We start from the raw sequence: 23049 nt of genomic DNA, 5'->3' as shown, positions 1-23049 counted from the left end.
CGATCCTCGTTTCTCGAATAAATATTCACTTTACTCGAGAAACAATATATATATATCTTTTTCACTAGTATTTTAATTTTTCCAATTCGATTTTTGGAAGAAATTTATTCGTATAATTCTGCAAGTTGTAGATTGTAGAAAATAATTATTTTTATAATTTGATTAATAATTTATCGTATGATATCATTTTTTCACTTCAAGTTTCCACGTAACGTGGAGTTTCATTTGAAAAGAGGAGACAATAAGTACCGATAAATTTTCCATCGAACATCATCATAAATCAATCTCACGAATAAATCCTCGTCAAATCGATTGTATCCAATTCTCTCTTCGTGTTCCGTCACGACACGAGTCACGTGGCGTTGCTACGTGAGCGTGAAAAAATTCCCCTCGAAAGGGAATAGGATATCAGTGGTTGAAAGAAAACTTAAAAAAGAAGAAAAAAAAGAAAGAAGGGACTTTCTTTCCAGAGATAATCTCGACGAAGAGGAGGAAAATTTCTTTCACTTTCTTTCTTTCACTCTTTGTCTTAAAGAAAAGATGGCGGTTTTGAACGTGTATCGACGTCATCGAGATAAGGGGATTGACGTCATAAGGCTCTCCTAAGAGTTCGAGCTCTTCTCCAATGGAATTTTACCGGATGGCGGTATTCTTTCTTTCGGATTGGACTTCGCGTATGAAATTGCATCTCGGATAACAGGATTGACGTCAACTTAGCCGTGCAAACTTAACGCAAATTTTGTTACTTTATATCTTGTATCTCTTCCCCATCGTGGATCTAGGATAGAAAATTAATATTAATATTCGTGTAGGATTGATTTGATGTTAGTTTGGAAAAACTCGTGGTAATTAATAATACTTCATTGCCTGTGTATTAATCGACATTGAAAGAGTTATAAATATTTCTTTCCTGTTACAATTATATAATAAGAGGGTTTTTGATGGAACGATGTTAATTTTTTTACTTTTCTTTTTCGACGAAGACTAACAAGGTTTCTAGAAATTTTCTTTTTATACCGCTTCCTAAGCTTATTACATTAGGCAACTTGTCGAATTGCTCAATTCCAGTTTATTTTATCCAATTGAAATGTTTACACAAACATCGGTGCGAAATGGTCGATCAAAAATTATTCAAACGTATTATGATAAAATCATAACAATATCAGTTTCACAATTTTCAAAGATTCAAAGATTTGAAGAAATTAATGTTTATATTAAAATCGCGAATAAAATTCGAATCAAGAGATATCGATGATAATTAAACCTCTGAATAAAAATACAAAATCCCTTCAAAAAATTTCTACCAAACATATACGCATAATGCACCTATTCTCTCGTATTATCCAAATATATTATACGATATTAAAAACCGACGGTAAATAGTAAAAACATATATATATATATATATTTCTAAAAGTTTTGCACAAACGCACTCGTTTATAGAACGAAAAGTTTTTACCCGGGCCGGGGAAAGTAGGAGAAGATAAATTCTCGTCTATGTTTCTATTGGCACGGCCGAGGTTGGCCAGTCCCTGGTTTCGCGAAAACGTGGGCCAAGCTTAACAACGTATACAAACGAAGAGGATAGGCTAAGAGATGCGCGAGTTTTCCGTTTGTTTCTCTTGCAGATATTCCACTGGTTTAAACCACTATTCCGTTCTTACATATCCCGATGCTTGGAATTCATTCGTTTTTTTAACTCGTGCACTGTTTTCCATATTTTTCAATCGAGGGAATGAAGAGAGAATTATGAAAATTGGTAATAATTTAACGTTAAGATGGTATTTGGAACAATCTTCAAGAGTTAACTATTTCTGAATGTATTCAATAATGAAATATTCGTAACTTCTTATATCAAGAAAATACATTTCCCTTCGAATCAATAGAAAATCCTCCAAATTATCAATAATCCATCACGTAGAACAAATCGACAGCAAGATAAACTTAAACATTATCATCGAACAAATCCACGAATCATAGTTTCAACAAGATCACTACTTATCTCTCCCCCTTCCTCCAGATTCCTCTTCCTTCCATTTCCATCGACGGCCACGCACCCACGATTCCGCAGGGTGACTATTTCGAGGGAATTAATTCGAGGGGGTGGGTGTGCAACTGGCTCGCTTCTATCTTTGGCCGGTAGTTCCAGTTTCTCTGCAGAGGTAAAAGGTAGTAACTGGAGGGATGACGAGGATGGATAGATGGAGAGAGAGAAAAAAAGGTTGCAGTAGAGGGAAGATGACCGACCTTCTCTCTCCCTCTCTCTCTCGCCCCTCTGTTTCTCTCGTTGCGGAGAGGGATGGCACCGGTGCACCCTCTCTTCCACGACCTTGCTCCAGTAACCTCTTGACCTACCCACGGACGCCGTTCAACCGCATGTTTCTGAAACGAATAAAGCGCGACCGATTCGTCGTTTCACCTTGAATCGGGCCTAGCAAGATCCGTGGGGGGTGAGGGAAAGGAAGGCCGACCGATTTCCTTCGGGATTTCCAATGCTCCGCCATTTCCTCGGAGAAGGGAGAGAATAGGGGAGTGCGTGAGCCTGGAAATTGGAAAAATAGTGTATTATTTTTGGGGGAGAGAGGATATTATTTCGTTCGTTTATTGTTTGTACTCCCTGTTGGAGATAATAAAAGTTTTCTACCTTTTCCTCTTCTTTTGGGAAGATTTATGAGAATGTGTTTTTATTATATATTAGATTTGAATTTTTTTTTAGGCTTTTCGTCTCGTTTGCGAAAGCTTCGATCGAAAGATGTAACGTAGAAATTTAGAGGATTATTTACAAGCGTTAATGAAGCGAGATGTTTGTCGTATTGATTTTAGCCGAGTAGGGAACGAGGATTTGTTGAGAATTAAATTTTATGGTTTGCTGTATTGCGTTCCATTTAAGAGCGAAGGCAACCTGTTTCGTTTAATGGCGAAATTAAAAACTTTTCGATCAAATTTTTGTTACGGGAATTTTGCCGCGTTTCCATGTGCCACGAGTTTGAATTTCCGAATGGATCTTCAAAGAAATTCTGCAACTCGGATCTTTCTTCCGTTTCTGGAAGAACTAATTAAAATTTTGTTTTGAAAATAACAGGGATTAATTTAACGATGAACTCTTCTCTCGAAAGTTTAGAGATTTTAATTTTCAGAGATGGATCAAAAGTTATCATCTCGAGTATAATAGGTTACTCTCCAAGATCATTCGTTCTTCGTAAGTTTAGAAATTATCCTAAATCCTTTATCCTGCAAGTTTTCTTCCATTTCTCCGCAGAATCCATCTCTGCGTAAATACACAAATTTTCAGTTTAAAAAGCTCGGTTCGAAAATTCCTGTCTAGTTTTAGAAATTTTTGTTGTCGTACACGAAAGACAAGACAATTCGAAAATTGGAAACTTTCGTTTGGCCGAGTTGTATGCATTTATTAAATGGTATTGAACTTGAAATTTTAAAATACTTGTTGCATTTTAATTACGTAATTATGACGAGGGAATGGGCTGTTCAAGGTGTAAGTGGTTTACATTACCGTGGATCAAGAGCGAGGAATATAACAAGCGTCAAGCTCCATCCTACATAATGCCGGTATAATATTTTAAACGGTACTCGAGGTGTTTCACGCTCAGTTTTCATGTTTTACAAACACTGTCCCTTACATATTCGTATTTACGAATCTCGGTTATTTTCATACTGCTACACACGTGGGAACAAAAATAAGTTGCTCTCCCTTTTCTTCTTTTAAACGGAAGAAAGAAGAAAATTATCCATCCCCCATTTTTATTGTACAGAAGAGGGGAAGGGGTCAATCTTTTAACAACACACGAAATCTCCACTTCTTCCCCTTGTTTCCCCTCGAAACACTCGCTCGATCCTCGAAAATGGAATCGAACGAAAATATTACTCTCGAGAGATAAGATTAAATAATAATATTTTCCATCTCGATAAAAATCGAATATGAAAATATTTTCGATTTAATCGTGTAATCGAAGGAAAATATTTTCGATCGAGCAGCTGAAGTATCGTAACTTCTTTACAGATATGTAATTATTTCTATTAATTTTATCTTGAACATACTTGGGACAAAATCATTTATCACACTATGCAAAATGATCAGGGTTTATTTTTTCGTTAGAAATAGCAAGAAATTAATTTCCACAAAAATTATTCGTCTAAATAATTAAATACTCTTTTTTTTTTTTTGATATAATTCGAATTAAGCCTGATACACGTGTAACGATCATGACGTTTGAAAAAGATCTTTCGATCAGTTTCTAAAAACAAGTAGATACTTAATGTTCTTCGCCGCCAATCTTTCAATCTTTCTTTATCGACGAAAAAGAATCGTTATTCCAAATAATTTCTCTCTCTCTCTCCATTTGCCTCTCCCGAAACTCTTTCGGTAAAACAGTTTATTTTTGGGTGCAATGGCCGACGATGATCGTGAAATTCCCCCCCATTCATAAATTTCTTTTATCCATTTTCTTTCTTGCTCCTGTTCCCTCCTCCTTCCCCGTCCACTTGTTTCTATTTTAAATTCTAAGAAATGGAAGGGAAGTTTCTTGTCCACTTGGAGAACTTGACCCAGTTACAAGGTATTCTCTTTGAACTGTATCTTCGTTCTCCTGAATATCTCTAAGTTTCTGCACGGGTTCTAATTATCAGTTAAGAGCGCCAAGTGTTACATATATATATATATATTTGGAAAGTTTCGAGTTATTATATCGGTGTTTCTCCAGGATACCTTGTTCCCTTAATTAAGTTTTCGTGTATAGCTCGTTACTCGAAAGTGATAAAACGACGTGGCTCCATCTTTGGAATTCTTGCCGTCGCAATTGTTCCATCGTATGGATACTTCCATGTTTCGTTTTATTATTTTTATTTTTAAAAGAACTCGAGTCAAATTAAATATAAAAAGAAACGATTTAAGCTTAAATACGACAATTATAAACATGCTAATATCTGGATACATTTATATTTCAAATGAATAATCATCCTTGGAAATACACGAGTTTTTTAAAAATGGAAATGGCAAAAGGAAATATATATATACCACGTAATATCCTTGAGAAAATCCTCTTTCTCGGATGGACTTGTCAACCCCTCTGCTAGCCATAGGCAAAGATCTTGTTCGCGCCGAATTCCGATGGAGCAACTTTTCCCCTTGAAAGCAAGATCGTGGATCTCGAGACAAGTTCGCTGTCCCAAAGGAGCCGCTTCACCGACGTCTAAAACAGAAGATCCATAGTTGAGGGATAAATCAAATTCCTCCTCGTCTCTCCCTTCTCCCTCCTCTATTTTCACCCATTTCTACGTCTTTGCTTCCACTTTCTTTCTTTCGTCCAATTTTATTTATCCTCTAATTGATCAGCTGTCGTGTTGTGCACTTGGCTAAAGATAAAAGATGGATCGATTCTCGAGATTCTTTGGAATCGACGTACATAAATACACGATCTGAGCGCGAATATCTTCCTTTATCGAACGGAGCAACACCCATCGTCAAGTTCACGCCTGCGTCCTCGACGCGGAAAAACACAGGGCGCACGCACACCCCTCGTCGAAGATAGCATCGAAACGCATCGTTTGTCCATCACGCGCGCCTCCTTATCACGCTCCACGGATCAAGAGCTCGCTCACAATCCGTTGGGTTTTTTAATTTCAGACAGTTTCGCGACATTCGTGCTTGATCGGACGCAAAGCAAGCGAAGGAACGATCCTCTCAAAGTCTTCTCTTTTTTATTTTTATCTTATTGCATTCTATCTTACGGTTTTCTACGCCTCGATTCGAGAATTGATCGTATCGTTGAAGGGATCGTGGCTTTTTTAAAAGCGTTCGAAGAATTTTGATTTTAAGTTCGTGCAAGAGTATATATGGAAATATGTATGTACAAAGTCTCTTCAATTTTGTTTGGAATAATTCTAAATATTTTTCAATTTAAAATTTCGCGCGTGTATTCTAGGATATGTTAAGATGTCCGAATATGGACGGCGCGAATTTTAAAAACACTTTGAAAATTTTAGACTTTTCAAAAGAGATGAGAAACGTATCCGGAGGAGAAGATCTTTACTCGTGCACGTGGAAGGGTGCGCGTTAACGAGTTTAGCGCGGAACAAGGGTGGTTCGTTAACCGGTGGTTCATCCAGCTTTGCCTAATCTTGGCCGAAGGCTACGTCGCGACGGTGAATTGCCTCTTTATAATTACGTTTTTCAAGGGAGAAGGTAAAAAAGGAACGTACGAGAGATCGTTAAATGTGGGATATTTTTGGAGGATCGATCTCTCGGAGATTTTAAAAACAAAACAAGAACGTTGTCGTCAACGTCGTTCTTGTAATTTTAAATACAAGCTTATCGTCACGCCCATTTATTATTTATTTTGAATTTCCAAGGATTGAATCCGAAATTAATTATCTTCAATTTGAAATTTGCAATTCTTGTCGCCCAAGTATCGAAATATTATAAGATATTATAAAAATCGCTCGAACGTAGAAACAATTCTTCTCCTGTACGCGAGAAATGACAAATAACCTAGTTTCTTTTTTTCTTTTTTATTCCTCAAGTGCTTCCGTCCTTCAATTTGCCTTCCCCTCGTCTTGTGTTCTTCTTTCTTGGTCGGTAGATGCTCGTTAATTCTGGTTGTTTAATACGAAGATTTTGTCGAGTCTCGTTGGAGATTTAATTATAGACGAGGAGGAGCGATATGGAAGAAGTAAGAAGTAAGAAGGTGATTTTTTTTTCTTCCTTTTCCCTTTCCTTCAATTCAAATACCATTACACCCCAGCCGTTTGTCACCTGGATAAATGGATTCGTGTATTTTCGAAACGATTTTCGCAAGTGGATTAAATTATTAAACGCGCACTCCAATTCGTCCAGTTTCTATTTCCTTTTTTTAATTCGTCTCACATTTACGACTCGATGATGACGTAAGAGGACTCGAGGCTTAATATTTCGCTTCCAAGGGAACTTCACCAATGTCAAGAATTAAGAAGAAGAATATTTAAGAAGCGACGAATAGTCGTCACTTGATATTAAGCTCCTTCTTTTTCGATAAATATCCAAGGCTACGATTAAAAATATATAGAAACAATTCTGTACAATTTCCAATTATTATTCGAAAAAATACAGGGAAATTGGAATATGGGAGAATTCTAAGGGAGCAGAGGGTTTTGCTCGTTTCCTGGAAAGGGGTAAATTCGGTGGAAAAAGGGAAAGGGTACTTAATAAGCGAGTCGATAATAGACGAAATCGATAGACGGGCCTCGCAAGAAGGAAGACGTTCACAACGGAAAAAGGAAACAGGAAATCGTGCTCGAAACGACTTGGCCTCCGAGAAATCCAATTTTATCGCGGTCCTTGGTGAATTGGCCACGAGGAAACTCGTCAAGGGAGCCCGTCGAGAAATTCGATTTCGCGATAATGACTGTACTTGGCTATTGGCTCCCATTATGGCGAAATTTTCGCTCGATAAAGCTCGTCTAGGATGCGTTTCACGATTCCTATAAATTCTATCGATCTTTTCAATATCTATCGATGTGTATCTATCCTCGAGTTAATTATGATTAACTTCAATCGATCGTTATCGTTCTCTCTTCTTTGTTTTTCAGATTTTCAGAAGTTGGAACGCGAGGCACGGATATGCAGGAAATTGCAGCATCCGAATATCGGTGAGTATTCTTCCTTTTTAATCCCTTGAGGGGTGATATGGGCAGTAAAAAGAAATAACACCATATCTCTCCGCGAATCGAAGCTGGATATATAGAAGACAACTTCCTGGAATATTTCTTTTTTTTATATATCGTTTCCAGTTTCGAATTTAACCTGCAAACACTTTTCCACGATTCGAATTAAAGAATTCTCCTTTATTATTTATATTATTACTCCGTCAGAGTATTTAATCTATGCCGATTCGATTTATTTCGGATAGAAAATGAAAAGTTTTCCTGTTGCTCAAATCCCGACAATTATCCAACCCTTCCCTCTTTATCTCTTCTCATCCACATGCACCGAGGTCAACGATAAATTTTCACCAATCCATCAAAGTTCGATCAATCGATCCCTTAAAAAGAATTTAAAAAGAAACTAAACCAAAGAGATGGAAGATTTCTTTAATATCTTTCAGTCGAGAAAAAAAATATCTCAACGCACTGATCTCTCTGACAATTATCCGACCAACGATTTAACGATAAATCTGCACGAGTATTCTATTAAAGTACCGATTGATCGGTTAACCGTGACCGGTAAAGGGAATTCTTTAGCCAGGCAGGATGGAAATATATCGATTGGCGCGTTAAAGGGCACGTTGGATGCTCTTCATCGACCCCGATGTCGCTACTTATCCGATGGAAAATTATAAAATATATATATATATATATAAAATGGGGAATAGGCAACGTCCGATATATTGGAATCCAATAAAGCGGGGAGGAAATAAAATGAATAAACGCAGGGAGAGAAGGAGGGAGATTTCGAAACCATTTCTTCCCTTTTTCAACTTGTCCAACTTCTCGTTGGATAAAGAGCGTGGTGTGTATTCCGTGCCCAACTTCTGTTTCTTACCATTTCCCCTCCTTTTTCTTCCTTTGCCTCTCCCTTTCACGCTCCATTACTTCTTTCTTTCTTCTTCTCTATTGTATTCTCCCCCTCCTGAGGAATGTTTACCAGGTTGAATCCAATTTTCCACCGATTCGAACCCTTTCGATCTGCATGATGCGGAGTAAGATCGATTTTATAACAGGAAATTGCCGTTGCGATCGAGTTTTCCTCTTTTCTTTGTATCGTAAGTTTAAAAAAATAAGTTTAAAAAATAACAGAGATTTTCTTCGATTGTTAATACGAAGTGGATTCGATCCAATGAATAAACCATCATCTTTTAAAATGAAAAGTGAGATTTTTGTATTTTGTATTTGTATAATGTTCAATTTACAATCTTTCCAATCTTCTAATTCTACTTATTCGTATGATGTAATAGAAAGAAGCGAAATATCGATGGTAATTTAATTTCTCTAAAGGAAATAGGTTTATGCATTGAGAAATTCGAGGCAAAATCGATTAACAATTTAAAGAGAAGTTAAAAAGATAAAGTTGTTTAACGAAATTCAAGTCGAACAAATATTTGGAGGATTTTGATCAGGTTTTGGTACAAGATTTGTATTTGTAATAATGTTTGAAGGACGTTTGGACAGCTAGATTTGGAGCTTGTATAATTCTAGAAATGTTAGGCTCCCATTAAGCCTTAATCCTTGGATGGTTTATTGCGCGAGATTGTTACTAGTGCACCCCTCATTTCGATTGGTGGACGTGGTTTGATCTGGAAAATATAGATTAACTTAGGTTAAATTAATGCTTTACTAGAGGGAGATTGAAATTTAAAATTTATTACAATGCATATTTACAACCTCCGAATATCCGAGTATCATACATAATACAATAAAAAAATAAAAAATAATAAAACTATAATAAATATTAATTTAATAAATTTTAATATTTAAATTTCAAAGCTAAATAGTTTAAATAAAAACATTAATTTTGTAAATTAAAAATATAAATATCGATAATTCCCAAAATTATCATTTTAAATTAAACTATTTTTTGAAAATAATTAATAATCGAATAATCACATAAAATAATCATAACCTGATTTGCCGATTTAATTTGATCACGCTTTTACATCCAGAAATTTGAAACTCTTTCAAGGGAATCGATATAAATTTAACATTGAGAAATATTAAAGATTCACCCGAAATAAATCCCTTCGTTGCGGTCTATGATTTCACGACGCGAAATTCTCTAGTGGAGCGAAAGAGTCGACATCGTGGATTCAACAGCCTGCACAATGCTTCCGCCTTCGCGCTAATTTGTCAAGGAAGGCATAATGAATAGGCGGCGGGAATTATACGATGGCGTTCTCGAAATCCTGCTCCGCGAGTGTAGGAAAAAAAACTCGAGAGAGAGATTTAAACGTCGAGTGGCGAAAGATCGGCGGTGGAAAGAAAATCGGGTAACGAGGATGACACAAACCTTGCCACTCGTCTCACCATTTTCAATCTTCTCCGCGTAGTTCGCGGAAAAGATTCGATCCGGCCAACTTTCGATTGAATATCGAATTTAAAAAGGGAGGATAAAATAATATCACGATATATTATCACACGATGTTATTGGTAATCATGTGATAAAATATTAATTACTGTTAGATCGTTGATTTTTATTATATGTTAAATTATGAAAAAACATGCTGAATTATATCCTTATTTATATTTCATATCATTACAACGAACCGTTGCATTCACAATTGTGAAGTGACAAATGAAACTTTGACTTTTCATATAAAAAAAACGCGAGAAGAAACTAAAAATTTTATCGTCAAAACTCGCTTCGAAAATAGAGGAAACCGCGCCATTGAAGTCCCTTTTTGTTTTATCCCGATATCTCAATTCGTTGCCGAGATATAAGCATTCAAAGTGGTCATACGTTTACGAAAATAACGAATGGATCCGCGACCCAGTGACCCACATTTTTTCCCTAGAAATGCCAACTATGCATTTTTCCAAGAATCGACGCGGTCACTCGTCTGGAGTTTGGGATAGGTCAGTGAGACGAGGAGCGAGCGAGAGATCCGAATAAGAAACAAGGATAGAGGTAGTAAACGATTAAAAATTACGCTTCTCTTTACGCGACGATATCTCGGGAACCGGAAGTCGTATCGGAATAAACGAAAAAGCGTTTTAAAGGGGAAGGTTCCGCGCTTCCAACGATCGTTCACTCGTCCACCGGAAGTCGTTATCTTCGGAGTTACAGCGGTTCAAAGTTTTCCTAATTTTAATCGGGTTTAGGGTAAAGGATTAAAAATTACTCCTTCGTTTATACGATGATATCTCGGGAACCGGAAGTCGTATCGAGATAAACGAAAAAGCGTTTTAAAGGGGAAGGTTCCACGCTTCCAACGATCGTTCACTCGTCCACCGGAAGTCGTTATCTTCGGAGTTACAGCGGTTCAAAGTTTTCCTAATTTTAATCGGGTTTAGGGTAAAGGATTAAAAATTACTCCTTCGTTTACGCGACGATATCTCGGGAACCGGAAGTCGTATCGGAATAAACGAAAAAGCGTTTTAAAGGGGAAGGTTCCACGCTTCCAACGATCGTTCACTCGTCCACCGGAAGTCACTATCTTCGGAGTTGTAGCGGTTTAAAGTTTTCCTAATTTTAATCGAGTTTTAAGTGACAATTCTATATATATGTGTAATTCTTTCTAGAAATTTATTTACTATGTTCAAAGTCCTAAGAATTAAAAACAAGAAGAAAAGAAAGAAAGATTCGTTTTATAGATCGAAAAAGGAGGAAACGAAAGAGAGTCGACGAATCGGAAGAAGACAATTTGCATCTCGAGAGCCAATTACCTGGATATAACTCGATGTTCAGCAATTCTGGCTAATTAACCGTGCGATTCGTGCCTCCGCGAATAATTAACCGAAACAGAAACGTTTGCGACTACCTGTACAAACGTTCCACGATTCGCAAAGGATTTTATACGACGGAATAGGGCGTGTGTGATGATTATTACGCCTGTTTCGCCAATCTTCTCTTTGCACTGAACCCGTTTAAACGCGATTGTGCGCCGTCTCGATTATCCACCCGAGTTGCATCAGCCATTATTCATGCGACCTAGCCGGCTCTCGAGGCTTCCTGTCTTTGCAAGGTTTCGATGGCCAACTGCACGAAACTGCAACAAAAATTTCATTGGTGGAAATTGTACGATTAATATTCGATTCTTCCAAATTTAATATGCTCAGCAAAAAATTAATTATTAAAACGTCGCATGGACATCTTTCCAAAAGTAATTTCGATTATCTTTAAAATATCTTTTGAATATTCGTTCACGAAAGAGGTCGCGAAAGTAGAGGTTCCTCCAAAGATTGCAATTAAGTAACAAATAATATTTGTTGGGAGCATTACGCCACGATTTCAATTAATCCGAGTCGCTCGTCCCGGAAGCGTGATCCCTCCCTTGGGTACAGTCGATACCGGTTTTCTGGTTTACCTTATTGACCATTATCGTTCGCGTGCTACATGCACCGCGATATTACCAGGAAATTAGACGAACAACGTGAACAACTAATTTTCGTTAAACGATCCGATTTTACTACAATTAATTCACGGCAAGGAACCGAATTTCGCTCCGTATATTTACAATTTCGATATTCCAACTACATCAATTATTCATTTCCAACTCTAAAAGGAGCAAATTAATTATTCCTAAAAAAGTACTTATTATTTAATCCAATTATTTCAAACTTATTAACAAATCTACCGATTCAATTAATCAAGCTAAAAAAATATAAACTAAATTTTTATTACTAGATATCACTTTGGTTTGTAACAAAAAATCTGATATGATCATAACAATAACATCAAAAAACATCGTACGATTCTTTGAAACCTTCGATACAAGTGAAACAATAAATCTGTTGTAATGAATGTTGTTTGTAAACTGTTTTTTTACATTTCATACAGTATGTAGAATGTTTTCTGTCAAGCTTGCTAGGGCATTCTTTGCAGCGTCGTCCTTTTGCTCCAACAGCCTCTTCTATCGGATTATCTGTAATTTTTACTAATTCTCTAATTTTTTAACGAATTCCTCGTGTTACACGATTATATTACAACACGATCGCGCCGTTCAAATTCACCCTCCTCCTAATCGGCCTCCACGATTGTTAATGACATTCGAGACGCGTCGAAAACATTTTCACGGTTTCCGCCCGCGTCCCATCGAACGGCGAAATTTAGCGGAACCGCACGTGCAACCGCGATTAGCACAATACCAACCTTGAACCGGGCCGGCTCTTCTAGTAGTATTACGACGAAACGCGGCCAAGATCTGGATGCCGGCCAATCGGTATCGTCGCCGCGGGGAAAATTTTCGGCTCGACGTGCCAAGTAAGGCTCGAAACGCAGCGGCATTTTTGCCGGATCGACGCTCAGGGAATTTCCCGACACGCTTCGACCATGCAACCTCTCAAGGGTGACGAGGAGCTTCTTGTTACTCTTTCTTTTTCTTTTTCCGTTCGGAGAGAGAGAGAGAGAGGGAGAGAGAATAACTATTTGATCTTTTAATTCTTATGAATAATTGGACGGAAGTTTTCTTCGATTATTTCGAAAAAAAGAAACCGATGATTATTTAAATAATTGTTGTTTGCAATTTTTATAAATGATTATATAAATTTTTCTTTTGCAAAATTTCCAAATTCGAACGAGAAGACGAAGAAATATTCCCTTTCGTTTACAATTTCCACGATTTCTCGATAAATGAGGAGAAAGATCGGAAAACTAAAAATGATAAAAAATAAATAAGAAAAGGAAAAGGCATCGAACACCTTCAAACGCACTTTAACGTAACGAGACGATTGGAAGCAATGCGAGCGGAAGAAAAGGAAATAAGCGTGGAGAGCGTAGGGGGTGAGAAAAAGAAGAAATTTCTCTGGTATTCAATTTATGCTTTTATTAATCGATCGAACGTCTGCGCGTGCAGGCGAAACTAACAATTGTTAGCGGTCGACACGGTCGAGCAGCTATCACACCCGTTCTTTTATTCGTTTGTAAACGAATTTCATTGATCACCCCTCCTTCTCCACGGCGCACGTGCGCACACGGTAACCGGTCAGTGGATACGAATCGAAAACTATTCCCGTTGCGGTTCCATTCACGGGATAATCATTTGCTTTGACGCGAGAAATGGCTCACGGCTTTGCACGCCGAAAAAATTGAACGATTTCCATTTTTTCTCTCCCCCTCTTCCTCCCTTTTTTCGCTCAATAATTCTTCGTTTGATCAGAAGGAAAGGTTATATATTAATGGGTTAAATTTCTTTTTTGAGGAAAAATTTTTTCTACCGTAATTTGTATAGAAATTTAGATTTTTACTTTTTTCGAGGGATCGAAAGAGATCGTTATGAAAATCAAATAAAATTCGCACGCTTGAATATTCATTGCAAGTTTCTATGCAACAAGATTCTTTTAAAGAATTTTTTTACTAACGACGTTCTCGCGATACATGATCCCCTCTTGCAACATTTGTCGTAATTAGCATTCATTAGATCAACCTCTGCTGAATATTTATCGCAGAATTGTCGCATTGCGGTCAATCAATATATATATGTATTTAAACAAATCTCTACTAATTCATATTTTTGTGAATGTGTCAGTAGATCCTGTAAACCTTCGTTCCTCCAGTTTTTTTTTAAATAATAATATCGAATTTTAAATTTAATAAGAAAGTAGAGAAAGAGAAAGAACGAAGTTTCATGGAATCGTCCATTCTTTTTTATCGCATTGATTCTTTTCCAGATAAAATTACAATTCGAGATTAAAATTAAAGTAAAACCGAAAATCGAATTTTGAATTTAATAAGAAAGTAGAGAAAGGGAAAGAACGAAGTTTCATGGAATCGTCCATTCTTTTTTATCGCGTTGATTCTATCCTAAAAAATATTTCTAAAGGGTTACGATAATTATTTACAAATAGCATTATTATAAAATGTTTACTTTTCCAGATAAAATTCGAAATTAAAATAAAAATAAAACCGAAAATCGAATTTTGAATTTAATAAGAAAGTAGAGAAAGGGAAAGAACGAAGTTTCATGGAATCGTCCATTCTTTTTTATCGCGTTGATTCTATAAAAAGTATTTCTAAAAAGTATTTCTAAAGGGTTACGATAATTATTTACAAATACCATTATTATAAAATGTTTACTTTTCCAGATAAAATTACAATTCGAGATTAAAATAATGCCGAAAACTTTATCTAAACTTTTGCGATTGTACAGAGAAATTTCGGAGAATATAATTTCTAGAGAAATACTCGATTTCTAATAATAAATTCTCTTCTTCCTCGATCTTTTTCGATCGACGTTAAAAGGGAAATATTATAATTAGAAAATCTCGAAGAAAATTAAAAAATAAGAAATACTTCTTTATCCCTTCGCACATACACGGCCGTGAATCTCGAAAGTGTAGCGGAAGTAGCGTGGATCAATACTCGACGTGCCTCCTTCGTATCTCGACGACCTCTTTTTTTTTCTCAGCCAATTTTCCTCCTCGCGTTGACGGATCGAGCCTCTCCGTCAAATCGTGAACCAGCTACGATCCACTTTAGAAATTGATACGTATATATCGCGAAGAAATCTCTTCTGGAAAGTCAAACCTTTCGAAAGGAACGGATCCTCTCGGGATTTTGAAGAAATTTTATTCGCGACACGTCAAATTAACGTCTCTTACCCGGAACGTGGATCGTATCGTATCGACGAAATTATTATCGTAATAATAATAATATTACAGGATTATAAACTCTCTCGACAAACATTTAACAAAACTATCGTAATTCGACCTCTTATCGTTTATGTCACATTTAATTTTAAACAAAACTACTATCCAAAACTCTAACCAACAAAATCCTCGACACTTGATCGAATGATAATTCAAACGAACCTCCCCATCTCTCAATTCGAATTACTAAACTCTTGCAACAAACTCATTGAAACACGCGATTCGAGAAAATCACTCCATCGACATTTAATATAATCAATATATATATATACTTTCAACGTTCGAAAAATTCCATTTCCTAATTTCGATGTTTCGTGGATCGATCGTCGAGTAGGTCCAGTAGGAGGCGGAGGGAACAGGTGTAAGAGGTGGCTGGAACGAATTAGAAGGCGATGTCCGGCTGACAAAAGGGGAGGGGGAGGGTGTTGGTTAAATCGAGTCGATTCCATAATTCATAAAGGCTGGGTTTCTTTTATTCATCGTACGGCTCTATCCATCCAAGGGTGGATGTGAATTATACCCAACCTCTTTCCAACATGGCGGCTTACGTCCATTCCAGTCAACAAGTGATACCCATCGATCCTCCTTCTTCCTTGTCTCTTTTGCTGCCACCTTTCTTCTTTTTTCTTCTCCCTCGATTCGTCTTCCGCCTCGAGAATTTCCTCCATTTTTCTTCCCTCCTCTTCTTTTTCGTTCGTTCGATGGTTGATATGTTGATACGCGTTTGGGATTGTTGAAATTTTCCCGTTCCATTCTGTTGCGAATTCGTGGCGTTCTTTAAGATGTGGAGAAGGGGATACGAGGAATAAAAATTCTCTTTGTTTCTGCCTCGTATTTCTATGCGTTTAATTTTGTCTAAAGTCGAGGAAGGAAAAGTAAGAGATTTCCTATCTCGAGAATTTTCTAATTGGGGGAATAAAAGAATTTTTTTTCTTAAAAAGCGTCGAAGGTAAGGGAAATGGCGAGATTATCTTTCGAAAACCGTTTGCTCACCGCGAAATATCAACACGAAACTCGTGAATTCGAGATTAAGGGAGGGATATTTGACCTTTCGTGGGTCGGCAGACGAGAGATAATCGATAATTTCATAAATCTTGGACGAGGGAGGCGTGACATTTCGGTGGAAATTTAATGGCAAAGGCTAAGGAAAGTTCAACTGTGCCACGAGATCGCGAAAACGCGTAGATTCGGGACGCGATGCGTGGATGTGCGGCTTCTCGGATCGATATTTGCCACTATTATTTCCTTCTTTCCTTCCATTTGTCTCAAGTTTGTTACATTTCTTTCCAACTGTTAAGAAGTTTTAACGATTTCGATCGAAATTCAACGAACGAAACTTTTGACTTTAAATATTTCTATTTCTATTTCCAATATTTCGATAAGAATTAGAAAATTTATCGAAAACTCGCGTATAAAATTCTATCGATACGAAATACAGAAGGATAATACAAAGATTCGCGATTCTGGAGAAAATTGCGTTTCCAATTCCTGATAAAAATACATAGAAACGTCGCGTTAAAATCCCATTAAAATCAAATTCTATCCAAACGGAAGAATTGTTTCTATATTAAAAAAAATTGCAATTTCTTTTCAACCAATGTACGACGATCGAATTTGTCGCGAAAGAAAATGAAATTGAATTAAATTCGAAAAACAAATTCCACGATTTTTTCCCTTTCGATTTCGCGCATTGCGTTCCAAACGACGAAAGAATCCGTCGAAACCCTCTTTTCCAACTCCCTCTTCTCAACCGATAGTTCTTGTCAGTTGTAGAAAAATTACGTCGATTCGAAACCATCGCCACCATCCTCGTCGATAAAAATTCCCACAATAACGGCCGTTTCCAACGGCCTTCTTCGATCTTGATCCTTATTGGAATCGGTGGAGGGCATCCAAGAGCAAGAAGACAGGCTCCTTCTCCTATTCTTCCCCCTCCAATCGGTTCGAGGACCATTCGAAAGGTGGTGAGAGGATGTCTTCTTTCCTCTTTCTCGATATCTCTTCCATTTTCATTAAATTCTGCCCGTGCGTGACAACCGAGATCTCTCTTCGAATTCTCTTTCCGGAATTTTTTGAGAATTTTTTTTCTTCTTGCGAGTTTGTTTTTAAAAAAGATCGAATTTCGTTTCACGAAAGTTGCGAAACGAGTATCTTCTTAATTATGAGATTGAATTTATTTCGAAAAGGAATATCCGTGAATTTTATAGAAATTTGTTTATAATTCTTTTTTTGAATTTTTATAAAAATTTAGAAAAATTATAAACAATATTGCATTTTTATGCAGTATCGATACTCGTTTCTCGTAACGCGTTTTTTATTTATAATTTTCAATAGTGGCAATAATTAATTTATAATTATTTGAAAATTAATTAATTTATTGAATAATATTACGATAATACGACTCACTTTCGACGAGGAGACGGAAACACGTCCGCTCCGCTCGGTGTTTCGAATACGACTGTTCGAAATCGATATTTTGATTATCAATGTCGCCCGTTTGTTGTCGTTTCCTTTCGCCTCGACTCGAGTAATAACATTAATACTTGCATTCAAATCGAAAATTACACGCGATTTATCGAAATTAAATGTATCCTTGCGATTTTTTACGGTCGAGTAAAAAAACCAACATCGATTCCTCCAATCAAACGCAATTTTTAACAACCACAATCGTAAAAAACAAACAAAAAAAGATCGAAACAAGTCGATTCGACCGATTCTCATTAATCCCGATAATCTTCTTAATTTTTTAAACATCACGACGAGATCCATTTTCCAATTTCCGCGACAGGCAATTATTTCTCGAGTCTTACATTTTTGTATAATGCAAAATCTAATAACGGAAAAATGGGGAATCGTGTATACGTAATTGTTGCATACAATTAATCGTGAACAGATAATCGAAATTGTAATACTCGAGCACATGCGTATAGCAGCTAATGCAGTAAACAGAGATACGTTTGATATTTTTGATGGAAGATTGCATTTCGTCGAAGTCGGAACGCGCAACACTTTCCGAAAATTTCCAACTTCCGTCAACAACCGGCGCGATCGTTTGTTTGCGTTTCGAACTACCATCATAAACACATCCGTGGTGCATCCCATACGGCGCCAACTTCTTCGCTCGGTATTTATAGGGAAGTTGACCCCAACCATTCGGCCAGTTACTATTTATTACACTCGGTTTAACGAGTACTGCGACTCGATCGCGGATCCTTCGAGATCTCGATTTTCAACGATTGGAAATGGAACGGAATTTGTTCGTCTTTCGGAAAATATAGAAAATTCGCGGATTTTTCTTCCCCGATTTCCAATTATTTCAGAGGAATATCTTCGAGCTGTGAATTATTAATATAAAGTTTCAAAATTAACGATCGATAATTCATGTTGGAATTTTTACATTTCTAAAGGATAATTATACCTCGATATTTCGAAATCAAAATGACTAGTTTGAAGTTAGAAGAATTTTTGAATCTGCAGAAAGATTGGAAATTCGCATCGGTTCTGAGTTTCGGCGCAATTCCTCCACGTCCTTTTCCGTTCTACGAGGAAAACAGGCTGAAAGGAAATCGGTTTCACCATGAACACCAATACCGTTTTAATTGATCCTCGCCCCTCTCCTCCCCAATGAGTAACGTTTCACGCTTGGAGACGTCGATTTTCGCTTGCGCCAGGCCTCACTTGACATTAATTAAGCCCGATTCCACCACGATCGGACCATTGGTTTGTATCGCGAGGAATGTCTCTTCGTTGACCCTAATGAACGTCGTGATCGAGTAAACTGCCACGGATGCAAATGATACTCGGCTGCTCGTGTATCGATCGCTCCAACCCGAATATCCAAACCCTTCGATCCTCCCCGCGAATTCTTCGTGTAAAAAGAAACCGCGTTTCTTTCATTAGACATTGATTGAGCGAGAAGTGATTGGAATACGAAATGGAAATTATTAAAAAAATTATACACGCCACTCGATGATCTGAGAGAAATTCATAATTTTTATCCTCGTTTCTGTTACAGTGAGATTACACGACAGCATACAGGAGGAGAACTATCATTACCTCGTTTTTGACCTGTAAGTAAAATTTGGAAATATTAATTGCACCGCGAAGAGAAATATTTAATCGAGAACGATTATTTGTTAAATTTATTTTCATATCATCGCTTGCTTTTCTCTTTCTTAAAATTTTATATTATTGTATCTGTTTAAAATCACCGATACCGAAGTTTGTTTAATAAATTTAGAATTTTTGCCCGAATTAAAAATAATTCTTAACCGATGATTTTTATCGAGAAAATTCTGAACGTGGTTATTTATTCGAGGGAGCAAAGTTGCATCAACATCTTCATTTCTCCCATCTTTCTCGCGATTCTGCCCGATAATTGTTAATTTGTCCCAGTCATCCGGCCAATTATTCGAACAGTCCCCCATCGTGAATTTAAATCAGTCTTGATTTGCATATTAATGAGCTCGCATGGTATCGATGCTCCATCCTGGAAAGTATCACACGTTTTATAGGGCGTTTAATTGCAACCTCGATTGATATTCAATTCCTTCGAGTTTTCATTCCTCTTTAAATATTTAATTACGATTAAATTCTCTTTCACAAATTTTAAAAAATTCCAACATCTTTCGTACATATCGTTTAACGTTCTCAATTGTTTCTTTCTTTTTCCAAAAATTTCTTCTCCAAAAAAAAAGCTTAAGAAAGAAAATGTTTTGCCAATCCCTCTCAGAAGCCTCTATCCTTGATTTCCAGCGTAACCGGCGGCGAACTGTTCGAGGATATCGTGGCGCGAGAATTCTACAGCGAAGCGGACGCGTCTCACTGTATCCAACAAATCCTGGAAAGCGTACACCACTGCCACCACAATGGAGTTGTGCACAGGGACCTGAAAGTACGTAGAGAAACGAATGTTACACGGATGAACTAGAGAGCGCCATGCTTGAGAGGGTCCAGTACACCGGGAACGCAAAGGTTCAGTGTGTTTAACCGAACATTTTCAGATAAACGTTTAGGGATCGAACGGAACGAGGGGGTTAAAAAAGAGAAAAAGAAAAAAGAAAGAAAATAGTCCAAGGTGAAAAAAAGTAATGGATAGGGAAATGTTCTTTTCTGTTTCTTCTTCTTCTTTTTTTTTCACATTATAATCTTTGAATTATATTATTCGACAAACATCGGACAACAAATGCAACGAGTTATGCATATACTTTGAAAGTACATCACTTAAAAAAATATCGTAATAGGAAGCATTCGTTGCATTTCTCGTTTTGTTATATTACAATCGAAATTCGATATTCTCGCATAATTTATTCGTATATTCATTAACAATCGATACAACAATTTATCTCGTGGCCGAAAATTTAATGTTCCTTCCAAAAAAAAAAAAAAAGAAAAATCGATCGCTCGAGCTTTTTCAAATTTCGCGCCAAATCAGTTTCTCTTCTTCTAAAGATAAAATTCGACGTGGGTGGAAAAAAAATTTTGAATTTACAAAGTTCCTGAAGCGTGAAAAATTTGAAAATTTCGTGGGAATAAGATTAATTCGGGTGAGAGATGAAAGGGAAGGAAACGAGAGAGAAAAAAAAAAGAAAGGAACGCGGCCGTACGAAAGGTGGCGTTTCGTTTGGTAAACGAAAAAAGAGACGATTCGGAAAAAAAGAAAAAAAAAAGAAAAAAAAACAGAGTGAAAAGCAGCGCAGCGTAGAAGGTAGAGCCGCAATGTGTGTCAAGCATGCACGTATATATCTCCTGTTGGTGGATCAACCTACAGCATGGCCGCGTAAAAATGCAGGACAACGGCAACGGTTTGTCGGAAGAGTGAGCAGGAATGTCGACGAGTCTGCTTCCTGTTGCAGCCCGAAAATTTACTCCTCGCAAGTAAGGCGAAGGGCGCGGCTGTGAAATTAGCGGACTTTGGATTGGCGATCGAGGTGCAGGGTGAAGCGCAGGCATGGTTCGGTAAGCAATCCTCTTCTTCTGATAATAGACTCGAATGTATCATTGAATTGTGAACGAAAATTGTGAAAATTTGGATTTCGTTTAAAAAAATTGGAAAAGATCAGAGGGTTAAATCGGTCGAATTGGCTTGTTTCGATTTTTTCGTTTGTTTCTTACAACTGTGATCGCTAAAAATTGCGTGGATTCGAAAAGATCGTAGAAAAATCGTAAGGATACTTCGATAATTTCGATAAATCGCGTGTAATTTTCGATTTGAATGTGAGTATTTATATTATTACGAGTCGAGGCGAAAGGAAACAACAACAAACGGGCGACATTGATGATCAAAATATCGATTTCGAACGGAGTCGTGTTCGAAACACCGAGCGGAGCGGACGTATTTCCATCTTCTCGTCGCGAAAGTAAGTCGTAGTATCGTTTAATAAATTGATTTTGTACAAATATAATTATAAATTAATCGTGTTGCGAAAATTATAAATAAAAAATTCGCGTTTCGAGAAGGAAGGAGTATCGGATGCAACAATATTGCATAAACGTAATATTGTTTATAACATCGTTTCTCGATGTAGAATACATTATTATTTTTCTCCTTTTTTCCTCGAAAAATGGAATAGATTCGTAGGGAGAATAAATTCCACTACAATTTTCCCCCCCCCCCATTTCGAAAAATATCGATGATTCGAAGTTTTCCGAGGAAGTATATAAGAAATATTCGAGTATTCTTTGTCCTTTTATTTTACCATGGTATTACTTTAAAAAAATTCAATTTCTTCGGATCGAGTGTTTCATGCGAGCCGCATTTTAGATAAGATTGAATTTTTCAAGAATTCTTTCTCTCTCTCTCCAAGAGATATCTTCTTTCTCTCTTTTAAAAATTTTTTATTTCTTGATACGATGAATCCCTTTCAATTCATGCTCGATAATCTAATCGAATAGCGTCGGAATAAAAAGAAAAGAAAAAGAGCAAAAAGTGGTAGAAAATTTCTTCTCTTTATCTCGTATCCCTCTTTTTAACTGTGTTGCTCGCTCGAATTCGACGTCTCCCTTCGTTCTCCCGATTCCCTTTTTCCCGCGTCGAACACGAAAAAGGAACGAATGTCAACGTTCCATTTATCTAGGGTGTCCCAAAAATGTACAAGGGATTAACTAGAGATCGTCGAGATGGATGTCGAATCAAAAAACATTGCAAAATATTTTCGTCTCAACCTCATCACAATTTGTACAATTTGCCCACGGACGAACGACAATTGATGTAAGATACGATAATTATAAATATTTTCCTCCATTCAATCCCTTGATATTTCGACTTGCTTGTTCGAACTCGATCGCATCACGTGCCCAACACTACTCGGTCCCATCAATAACTCGTACTAAGTCGAGACGAAAATTTTATCATATCGAGGGGGGAAATTATTGCTCGAAATCATCTCCACGCATTTTCTGCACGTTTATGGAACACCCTGTGCACGACGCCTGCCTCGACCGGGTGTTCTCGTTTGTTTTTACTTCGCGGAAAGTAGGAAGTCCTCCCCCCCTCTCCCTGCTATTGGAAAAGTTTCCGCGTTTTCGCAGGCAAAATAGATTCTCCCCACCCCGCTTGGGAGATTTTCTGTATTGTGTTTGCGGTCAAAGAACCGGGCCGGATCAAACCGGAAAATTCTGTGCTCCCTTTGCCCTCTGAGATTCCTCCATATTGTTCGGGAGATTGAATGTTGTTTTCCACGGGTCTGACAATCGAGGTCGGGTCGAGACGATGCGCGGTTGGAATAGTCTTCTCGCGTGTTTCGTGTGGAAATTTTT

At 37.2% G+C, this 23049-nt stretch overlaps 1 protein-coding gene and 1 long non-coding RNA gene across 51 annotated transcripts in view; one reads left to right on the top strand and one right to left on the bottom strand.

The window, feature by feature from the left end:
- LOC108003363 (calcium/calmodulin-dependent protein kinase type II alpha chain) overlaps positions 1-23049 on the top strand; it is a 125563-nt gene that overhangs the window by 44251 nt on the left and 58263 nt on the right. For all 50 annotated transcript variants that reach the window (XM_062073726.1, XM_062073706.1, XM_062073735.1 and 47 more), the window contains exons 3-6: positions 7582-7641; positions 19307-19361; positions 20047-20185; positions 21147-21249. In XM_062073726.1, coding sequence (XP_061929710.1) covers positions 7582-7641; positions 19307-19361; positions 20047-20185; positions 21147-21249 — 357 coding nt within the window. The remainder of the gene's footprint in view (positions 1-7581; positions 7642-19306; positions 19362-20046; positions 20186-21146; positions 21250-23049) is intronic.
- On the bottom strand, positions 8845-11714 carry LOC108003407 (uncharacterized). The gene is made up of 2 exons (XR_001767056.3): positions 11371-11714; positions 8845-9284 (listed from the first exon to the last, which is right to left on the bottom strand). It is a non-coding gene; the product is annotated as an uncharacterized LOC108003407 (long non-coding RNA).

The sequence above is a fragment of the Apis cerana genome, linkage group LG4 (assembly GCF_029169275.1).
Source record: "Apis cerana isolate GH-2021 linkage group LG4, AcerK_1.0, whole genome shotgun sequence".
Lineage (NCBI taxonomy): Eukaryota > Metazoa > Arthropoda > Insecta > Hymenoptera > Apidae > Apis > Apis cerana.
The sequence above is the reverse complement of the archived record's forward strand: the minus strand, read 5'-3'. Positions and strand labels throughout refer to the sequence as shown.